This window comes from Ornithodoros turicata, chromosome 7 (genome assembly GCF_037126465.1).
Source record: "Ornithodoros turicata isolate Travis chromosome 7, ASM3712646v1, whole genome shotgun sequence".
NCBI lineage: Eukaryota > Metazoa > Arthropoda > Arachnida > Ixodida > Argasidae > Ornithodoros > Ornithodoros turicata.
Window position 1 is genome coordinate 55,503,837 of NC_088207.1, and position 10,756 is coordinate 55,514,592.

Consider the following 10,756-nt stretch of genomic DNA (forward strand, 5'->3'; position numbering starts at 1 on the left):
TTGTGTTTCTTGTTTTAGCAACGTGTCAAGCGACACTTTAATAATAACGATTTAACTCTTACCTATTCCTTCCGCAGACTACTTTTTACCGCCCGTATCATCAGTCGGCGGTGGATGTAGGAAAGATTGTTCCTCTGATGGTGGCTGCGCATGTCGGAATATGTGGGAAGAAGAAAGAGCGTGAAGAAAGCGAAGCTCGTTTTCCTAATTAGATAGCCTCGTATTAGAAAATACCGCTGCGGACAAAATGTCGACCTGTTACGTTTTAGCGAAAAACATTTTTGAGAATGTTGTTTACAGCGAAATACATATGGGGCTTCACGGTGACTTTTGTTTCGGTTTGATTTCCTTCTTGAGCGAGAATACGCGCGAGAGACGACCATGCCGCCTCCATTACATAGTACATAAAGTAGCACATATTACATAAAGTACGTACCCGAAGGTCTGGTATTACAAGGTCTGGTAGGACGAAGCGAACTGCTTGCATCGCCTGAAGATCGTAGCATCGTAACGTCGTCCGTGCTCGTGCAATGATCGGAGTTGCGATGCTGCGATGTTCAGGCGTTGCCAGCAACGCACCGGAAGCTTCGCTTCGTCCTTGTCATTTCTGGCGGCTGTTATCCGAGATGAACTGTTATCCGAGATGAACTGTTATCCCGTTTGCATATATCGGATTAGAAAGAACTATATGCATCTACACTATATCGCTATATCATCACTATTTTTGTGACTCATCTAATCAATACCAGACCTTCGGGTACATGCTTTATCATTGGGGACAATAATAGACGATTACATTCATCGTGTAAGTGCAGACTTTCCCGTAACTGTAAAATTACAGACAAAGAACCAGAACGGAAATATCCGTGTATATTAACAAAACGGATTCGGTCAGCTCCAACGCTTTATAAGTACTGATTTTATTGTTGAATGATGGCCTTTGGGCGAAACCGTAAAACATGCGTCAGCAATCCCAATGCAGATCACCAATATATGCAAAGTCTAGGTGCTCATACTTATTAACCGTGCGAGATAGGTGCTTCGTCTACTTGATGTTGGCACTGAAAAAACATTATCCTACCTTTTTGCCGTTCAGAGCTTACAAGATCATGGTTTACGCTCCTAAGCAGAACAGTTAAAAATGCAAAATACCTGCAGATCTTCTCAAATAAAAGGGCGGCCTAGATTGCCGATTTATACTGGCTGTTGGCCCGCAAGTCCTCCCTTATACCAAAACCGGGACTTTGCACAAAAAAGCGAAGCGCCTTCTTTCGTTGTTTTCCCGTTAAAACGTCACTCGCTAAACAACGACGCCTGCTCTAAAACGAGGCTCACTAAACCACAGGGGGACGTCAAGAAGGAACCAATGAATTTTCGCGAATGGAACATTTTCACATACGCGTCATATCCTAGCGGTTTTCCAGCGAACTATGCCTCCCTACTTCTCTCGTCCCCATACTGCGCCATCTAGTGAAGACGGAGACAACCCTCTTCGGCGCCTCAAGGTCATGCGCATATGCCGTCGTGAAAAAGGTCTTTTTCCTTATGAGGCACCATCGGCGCGCACGGGACCTTTTTTCCTTCCATGCCAGCTGGGACGATGGAAACCGATGTTCTGAGGCTGGAACGCAGAAGAAAAGACAACAAAACACACGAGCCTCAACTGCCTTTTAACAATGAAAGAAAGGAAGGAAGTCACTAAAAAGGTTAGTCCTACAGCTGGCTAACCTTTCCAGTGATTTCCTTCTTCCAGCTGGGACCATTTTCCCCCGTCCGCGGCTTGCATCTAATTGCAACCCCATATTCCTATACCGCGGCGTTCTTCCTTCCGCCTGCATCAGTTGGTCGCATGTAATAACGATATAACACTAATCTATTCTTCCGCAGACTATTTCTTCCGCCTGCTTCAGTCAGCCGCATATGCAATTATGATCGAACTCTAAAAGTATTCCTACCGCAGGCTTACCCAATAGACATCTATCCGAGGAACGTCATCATGACGTTGGTAGACAGACTGAAGCCGAAACAAATCGGAAGGGGAGGGCTGGGCTCCACGAATGGGCCATTTGTTCGCTGCCTCCTATTGAAAGAAAAGTAGGACCGAAGGTCGCGTCCCTTTCAGGGACCATCGTAATCCCCACGAGACCGTGGCTTTTGGGTGCGACTTTGTTCGCCCCTAGCTTTGAGCGTGTAATTCGACTCTACCAGAATGGTGGCGCTGTCGAACGCTATGACGTCATTTGTTTACAAACAGGGAGAGGTCTATTTGTCAAGCAACAGCGATCTATGTTCCCGACTGGCTCATGATAGCTCATCGTCTTCTTTCGTTTTAGATACAATGTTATGCGCATGCAACGCAGTTTTGCCGCCGTGCTTACGAGCTTACTTTCTTGACGAGCAATGCTCAGATGATGGCGATTTCGGCAGTGTTGCCCGTATTTTGCAATTTGAAAGGAGCGGTCGCATCCGGTCCAGACGATTTCGAAACTATAGCGTCATTTTATTCCTACTGGGCCACTGACCAGGGTATCGAAAACCCCACGCGAAAGACTGGCGTAGTTTGACTGTTATTCGACGGAATATATGACAAGAGCAGACGGCGGATGTTGAGGGTATGCCGGAATTCCCTCTCTGGAAAAGCGAGAAGACGTCACTCCCTAAGAACCAATGAGGGCGCGACCAGGAGAAAAGAGTGCGGTCCCGACGGCGCCTTTCCTCCTCTGACAGCCGCGCTCTCACTCTTCCGCTTAGAAAGTGACGTCACGCCGCCGGAGCTTCTGCGGCCGCGGAAGCAGCGCTGATCTTTGAAACATGTTTATTGTGTTAGCATTAGAGTCCTCGCTACGAAAGAATCGCGGCGTGGTCTGTCTGTTGTCCGGCGCGCGTGCGCGGTAAGTGGAGAGCGCGACGTGGCGCTCCGGCAGTGCAGCTATGGTGGTTGACAGGTTCAGAAGTGTCTGCGTGGGCGCCCCATGGGTTGCGAAAGCTGTGCGAAGGAGCGGCTGCGAGACGGCGCCGCCAAGCTGAACAGACCTCTACCCGAGAAACGTCATCATGACGTTGGTAGACGGACTGAAGTCGAAACAAATCGGAAAGGGAGGGCTGGGTTCCACGAATGGGCACTTGTTCGCTGCCTCCTATTGAAAGAAAAGAAGTACCGAAGGTCGTGTCCCTTTCAGGGACCACTGTAATCCCCTCAAGACCGTGGCTTTCGGGCGCGACCTTGTTCGCCCCCTAGCTTCGAGCGTAGTTCAACTCTACCAAATTGGTGGCGCTGTCGAACACTATGACGTCATTTGCTTACAAACAGGGAGAGGTCTATCGGAGGAAGCCAGAAACGCTCGTTTGGCGGCGAAAGCTCTCTTGCGTTAGCATTGTGTAAAGTCGTGTGAAGGGTTGTGTAGCGTTGTGAAGGGGAGTTCCCAAAGGGTTTCCAAGTGTTTTAACATCTAAAGGCCATCCAACAGTTAATTTTTCTGAGATTGCGGCTCTACCGCTTTACAGTATCTTTAAAGATGCGCGGACAGACAGAGGCCTTGCGCGCACATTCTGTAGGTCACCTGCGCTCATAAGTATATTCAAGGGGGTTGTGTCCCTGGGGGCCCGGGCCCTCCCCGAGACACATCATGCGTCCGAAAGACACATGTGTTCTGGAAATTGAGGGAGCATTCAGAGTCCCCTACAATGTATTGCCAAATTTCTCGAGGGCATCAAAAGTCTGTCCTTGGCTGCCTGTGTTTCACTATGGCTCTCAGATACAAACTACCCCATTTCAACACAGTAAGAAACGCAGTATTGTAAATAGCATCGTGCTGGAAGATTAAAAGAAGGGGTGCAAGCTCTGAAGTCCCAGTGAATGGCGGCCGTAACTATGACGGTCCTAAGTACAGCGTCATGGGGTCTTGTACACATTCCTGTGCAGCAGCCCTTCCAAATGGTCACCAACAATTTGCTCATAGAATCAATGTGTAGCATGTTGCCCGAGGACTGGGAGCAAATACACATACCAGATACAAATATCCAATGAGAATTAAAAACACTTTTAGCAACAAATTCATGAAGCGGTGTCACATACTACTTTGGGAAGTATACAACACCAGCACACACCCCTTTTCCGGCGCACATTTTCCCGATAAAAACCGCGAGCTCCTTTTGGCGCAATGGCGTAAAAATTGCAAAAATGTGGTTATGAAAAAAAGAGTTCGACTATACCATAGTATGAAGACTACTACGCACTAACATGTCCGGGTAACTCGAGCAAACTCGAACGTTTCCGCAAGTACGCTGACACTATAAACCTTCGTTGCGATCATTGCCTGGGCGTTTGTCCTAATTGTTGGCCCAGACTCCGCAGTTAACACCCGTGTCACACGGCAAACTGAATGTCATTCCTAGCAGACGATATCTGTTCCGTGTCATACGGTGAAACCAAATGGCATAACATGCAAAGAGTGCGAGGAGCTCATTTGCTTTTCCCTCTCGCACCAACTCGATCAGTGTTGCTAGCTGCGTTGCCGCTGGACAATTTAAGGTATGCTGAAGAAATCACATTTACCCTTTTTACGTTAAGACTACCGTAATTTCACGCGTATCAGCCACGGCTTATGCGCGATTTTTTTTTGCTCACGGGCGCTTTGCGGCTTATCTACCGGTGTGCCTTATCTGATGATTATTTTGCCCCGGTATTTTCCCCATACATCAGTTTTAACAAAAGGGCCGACAGTGTCTCTGGAACAGCATCGCCCTGCCAATGTATGAGCAATGCCTAACAGGGGCGCGTCCAACTTCGAGTAGACTGACCTTCCCGGTGCCTTCCCCCAGCAGCTTTAACGAAAGTGGTGACAACAATTCATGTCTTCTTGAAGGCGGCTGACCCGTCGATCCATGAAAAACAGACAACAAGGCCACAATCCGATCATGGTGGAGCACTAGAACTGACCTCCGGAGGGGGCCTGGCCCCCCTGGAAAAGTTCCGGGGGAGCTCAGGCCCCCAAGCCCCCCCGCAGTCGGTGCCTATGGCCCACGGCATATCTGCCTGAAAATTTTCAAAACGTTCCTAAAAAGGGGTCCTACGGCTTATTTGCGGTGCGGCTTGTACGCGTGAAATTATAGTATAATAGTATGTGGAATGACTGACAGATTCTTTCCAGGTATCTTCTAATTTATGCCCAACAACCGTACAGGTAAACACTTTTAATCCACTCTAGTGTCGCCTTATTCGCCTCCCGGCAACCTTTCAATGTGCGTGTTTAAGAGTGAACGTGCATTCCAGCTGAAAGCTATAGCTCAAACACCCTTTTTTACTTGTCACAGAGTCTTTCACGTTTTATGCTACAACGGCATTTACCTCCTCGCTACGGTTTGAAAAGCAGAAATGTCTCCCGTGCAGTTAACACAGCAGCTCCAACTGTGAAGACACAAAGAAAAAAGAAAACAAGCAAATTAGTCACGCATAACATAAAAACCTCGAGACTAGGGAACACGAAGGGACAGACATAGCACGAATTAGTCACGTTAGTCAAATTAGTCACGAATTAGTCAAATTAGTCACGTCGCTAAATCACGTGATGATGTGATGCCGTGACATCAGAGGTTCATAAACGAACCTTTCGAACGAAATCACTTAGGTGAAATGATTGGAATGAACTGGTTCGCCGAAAAGAATCGTAATTCCCATTACTGTAATTTCACGCGTATAAGTCGCAGGACCCGTTTTTAGGAACATTTCGAAAATTTTCGGACAGATAAGCCGCACTCGCAGATAAGCCGCGGGCAGTACGACGCGACTATAATTTGTGGGGCAAAGGAGACCACAGAGAAGGCCGTAAACCCTGTGGTCCATACTCTGGGGTCGAAAAAAAAAAAAAAAAAAAAGAAAAGATCGCGCATAAGCCGCGACTACTCCCGTGGAAATATATACGACTCGCACCGGTGTATCAGGCCCCCAAGTTGGCACCTGGGAGGTGGCAGCCGCAAGATTCCGATCAAGACGAAGCACCCAGAGGTTGTCCTTGCTGCAACCGAAGCAGGTTCCCTTCCTTGCAAAACGTCAGCCGTCCTGTCCCGTAGCCCCCGATCGTGAACCTGTCCTGCTGCTGACTCTCACACCAGAGCCGGGTGGCGCGAAGGCTCGGAAACCGGTGCAACCAGTTTCCCGGTTCTCCCTCACTGCCCGCATAGAGTGTCAAGATCCTGCAGGGGCGACCACTGCGTGGGTGTGAACAGAATCAAACCACTTTCATTTTCTAAACCACCTTGCATAGTATTTACACCGAGAAACTAAGGCCTAACTTTTCCGCGCTGATATCGTGGAGCAGAGAAGGCCTGTTCTCCAGATTGTGCAACAAATAAAGATGATAGTTTTTGTGCACGAGAGATGATTCTGAGAGAGGAACACGCTCAAAAGACAATCGGGCATTTTTGTGGAGTTCTTCGGTACCCTAGAAACATTTGCACTCTTGTTCCCCCAAGGGGCTGTGAGGAAGACGCTAGATGGGATATCGCCGATGAGAGCAAAATGGATGTAGTAAAGAAGGATGTGAGCTCAACCAGTGTTGCCAACGTGAAATGCGTGGAACACGTTTGTTTTTCTCTCAGTTAGGTGGTGCAGGAAAGGGCGTTATGAGCAGGAGGTACATGCACATCTGGCACCAAGGCTACGTTCCTCTGTAAAGATTTGTAGTTCCACGAAATTCCATATAAAACCACACACTCCGCAATACGTCCTAAACTCCGCGCATTTGCGGAAAAGTCAGGGCCTTAGTTATGGCATGTTGTGCAGTGATGAGACACGGTTGAGTGAAAATATTTTACACGGTTTCTGCCGACAGAGTGTTTCATGAACTAAGTGAGGTTTCAAACAATGCTACATGATGTTTCGTTGTGCCTTCAAACATGCCAAAGCTTGTTTCCATTGTTGTTGCACCATCGCCTTCTGTAGTGTACACTGGTTTTCGTGATGATTTTGACAACTCAGGTTTTGATTGATTGATTGATTGATTGATAGTATGACCATGATGTAGCATGAACATATGAGGACCCACTTGGTGGCAACCATCATACAGCCTGATTAGGAAATCAATGCTGTTCGATAATTCCCATGAAGGAAAAAACAGCACTGAGAGAAAAGTAAACATGGTTCCGTACTTCTTTTTTGAGGCAAAGTGTGCCACGTCCAGCAGAAAAGCCAGGAGACGTATAATTTCTTGATCCCCGGTAGTACTCTGTAAAACAAAGAAAAAGAGAAAAACGTATTACCTACGTACCCCTAATTGTGGCCTGTTTCGAAGAGCAGTCTGCAAACCCCAAACTCAATGCCTTCGATATTCAAAACACATACCATTAAGACCGTCATTCACACACGCCTTCGTAAAACACACACCAACGTAAAACTTTTTGCACAGTGTCAGAATTTCGTAAATCACTCTTGCTCTGCCCTCTACGAAGGGTTGTCCGTCTTACTATCTGGTAGTAAACGAAACCTCATAGTTTGTGCCTTGCTTACTGCAGGGTACTGCAGGTTGCTTCACGTCTACCCTACTCTGTATCAGTAGGATAGTTAATTTCTTGGCGTGTAGTTGACTTCTGAAGCAAGTTTCACATTTTTCACGCATGCCCCAAGAACCGCTCACCTTAGAAGCCTCCTTCACGAATTCCTCAAGTCCAAGAAGCACTATTAGGTCTGGATACGTTGGCAACATGTGGAACTGGATAAAGTAGTCACAGAGGCTATCAGTAGTGGCAAAAAACCTAAAAGACAAGAAAAAGATTATTTGAGCTGTGATGTTGCGACGACCCTTCCTTTAGAATAAAATGAGAACTCAAGGAATGTGCAATCCTAGTAAACACGTGTCTCTACCTCTTATTCTGCGTTTCTGGGATGTGTAATTAGAAGAGGTCCTTCATCTTCCTCGTAAGGCTGAAGAATGATCTCGAATACTAATTATTTACGAAGTCGTGTTCTTTTAATGACATTGGGGCATGAAGTTTCATTCACTAGTGAAGTACTTAAAGGAGTACAGAGGGCCATCCAAACAAACTTCAGGTTAAGACGTCTGATGAAAGTGTGTGCGTCATTTTACCGAATAGCGCGAAAGGTTTTGGATGTGTGCAATTTGTTTCCCACAAAAAAAAACTCACATAAACATGGCTCCGCACGTTCACCCTTAACTCTCCACTCTGGGTATAATGAGGATGAGGAGGTATGATGCCACGTCACCGATGACGTCACAGGGAGAACTTGTTCTGGTTCGCCGGTCAGTGGGGGTCAGCGCCTTGTCCCTTTGCCACCGTAAACCAGTTTTGCCAGTTCTCCCGGAGACTTGGGGAAAGAAGGAGCGGCCGAATCGTGACCGAGCCAATAGCAATGCTTTTTCAGAACCCCGAACAGCCAAGTAGCAGACGACAGCGGAGTAGCAGACAACATTTCACTGGACCAATCAGCGAGCGTTCTCCTTGTAGCATCAGCGCAAGGTCCCAGGCAGGTCCCAGGCTGGCACTGCTCTACACCGTCGTTTCGCACGGTCGCTTTTTGTGGCGTACTTTAAAATTAATCTCTGCAATAATTATTACTCTGTGGTGTAAATTACTTTGCACCGTACATCTTACTGGCCTACTTAACAGTTTTATAGGAAGAAAACAGGGTGTTAAAAATGACTTCTGTGCTACTTTAAAGGTTGAAAATGCAGGTTAGTTTCACATGGTTCAGTTTCAATACTTTGTTAAAATTCTTACGTAAACAATAAGTTATGTAAGTTACGTTCACAGAGCCACAACTCAATTGCCCATTGTGGTGGACCCATCAAGCAAACAATGGCATTAAGGGAAACATCATTAAAACCATGTGCGTGGCACCTCACAAATGACATTAACACTTAACAACTGAAATATGTAATGTCATTTTTTGTGCCTGTGTAACACTGGTATAACTTTGGAATGGGTGGCTTCTGTTTTGTCCAGCAGTTCAGCATTTTTATTATTCCGAACGCAGATAAAAGAAACCTTAACAGACCTCACCTTGGCCTAATGAAGTCTACCATGCTGTCCTCATACTGTGGCATTCCATGCACGCGATAAAATTTCTTTACGGCAGCGTTCCCCAATATGGCGACGTATTCTTTCTCACTTGCGGTGGTAACTGCTGCCTGAAGTGCCAGGGATGTCACAACACTATGGTACAAAATCGTTGATTTCAGGGAAAGGTAACAGAAATGGTATTCTACCAGAAACATAGCAGGTAACGACAACTGAAACGGAAACAGACATCTAAGCTGCAACAGAAACGAAAATAAAATACGGCAATAATCGGGGTACCGCAGGGTCGAAAAATTGGAAAATTTCATTCCAACGTAATGGAATTTTTTCGTTTCTGCTACCGCATCCGTTACAGGCCCATATCTGTTTTTGTTTCAGCTTCCGTTACCACCATTGCTGTTTTCGTTTCCATTACGTTTCCATTTTCGGTACCACCTCCCCCTCCGCATGTTGTTGTTTTCCTCCTCCTTTTCAGTAAGCTACGAGACTGTGACAAAACTTAAAGGGGTTGCGGCTGACGATCCCAGGCTATCCCGAATAAATGTGGGAGACACTTCTTTGCGACAATGTGCATCTGCATTTAAAGTTTCACTGAGAAGAGGGTAATAGAAGGAGAGAAAATGGGCACCGCGAATACCAAAACTCAAGCGGCTCTGACATCACAGCCCTCACCACCACCGTGAGGCAACGCACGAAAAGTCACGTGCTTACGGCTGCCAATGGGAATGGACGCAGCTCTGAGCTCTGTGACGTCCGCGCTCTGCTCGGGAGTGTGTTCGAGGGCTTGTATCTCGCCAAGTACGTAGAAGAATAATTCTTTTTTTTTCCTCAGTATTCTGGCGTGCAGTACAATGCGTCCGCGATGTAATGAACCGCATCCACGAAAGTGTCCCCAACCTCGACGCATATATTCCGATATCTATTTTCGGGACTTCGGGGATACGTGCACACAACGGGTGTTTATTCGAAAGTATACATACGCGGTCTCTTTGAACAGCCAATATGAACGCGGTGTTCACGTGAATGTTACTCACGCTTGCAACTTGCTTGCAACTTGTATAAGTACTGTATTTCTTGTATTTACTTTATATTATTTACTTATACGCTAGTTTTAGTACCTCAGTTAACTTTAGTTTGCTTCATTCGGCTATATTTAATAAATACAGCAAACGAGACCGCAAAGGATCGTATTAATTCAGGTCCTGCGGCACCCCAATTATAAACGTAAATTATTTTCTTTTTTCCGTTCATGTTTCAGGCAGTCTGAGTGTTCAATATCCGTTTCTGTTACCTTTCCCTGCTATCTTGTGCATCCAATTTTTCCAACACACAAAAACATTTTTCAATTATGCCACGTGTGATAGGTATACAGCGCAGACACGAATAACATTTCACATAAAGGTGACCCCTAAAACTGCTAGCAATTTGAATCAAATTGATATTAGACAGGTGTCTGCAAAACAATGAAGAAAAAAATGTGACAATTAACCACCAATGCTTGAGGTGGCAGGGAGCAGATGTGCACTTTAGAAATTTAATATCGTGTCCAAGTAAAAGCTTAATAGGCTTTTTTCTTTTTTTTTTTACTTCCACTTGGGCTGCAACATCCTTTGTCGTCTGCTGCTGTTCGCCATTCTCGAATTGATTTCGCCCACACGTTTCGCCCTTTCGCCTGACAAGTCTTCTCTTCAAGCTTTCTGATCCGTTTTAATTCGAACAGGAG

General features: G+C 46.2%; 1 protein-coding gene across 5 annotated transcripts in view; it reads right to left on the bottom strand.

Annotated features, from left to right (window-relative positions):
- LOC135401627 (uncharacterized) overlaps positions 1–10,756 on the bottom strand; it is an 87,755-nt gene that overhangs the window by 76,129 nt on the left and 870 nt on the right. For 3 of the 5 annotated variants that reach the window (XR_010424868.1, XR_010424867.1, XR_010424869.1), the window contains exons 2-5: positions 9,016–9,168; positions 7,632–7,749; positions 7,147–7,223; positions 5,930–6,207 (exon numbers count right to left, since the gene is read on the bottom strand). Coding sequence is in view for 1 of the 5 variants with exons in the window: in XM_064634131.1 (XP_064490201.1) it covers positions 5,985–6,207; positions 7,147–7,223; positions 7,632–7,749; positions 9,016–9,168 (571 nt within the window). In the remaining 4 variants the exon portion in view is untranslated. Of the gene's footprint in view, positions 1–730; positions 6,208–7,146; positions 7,224–7,631; positions 7,750–9,015; positions 9,169–10,756 lie in introns of those variants that run through there. The other 2 variants (XM_064634131.1, XR_010424870.1) reach the window with 2 other exon arrangements.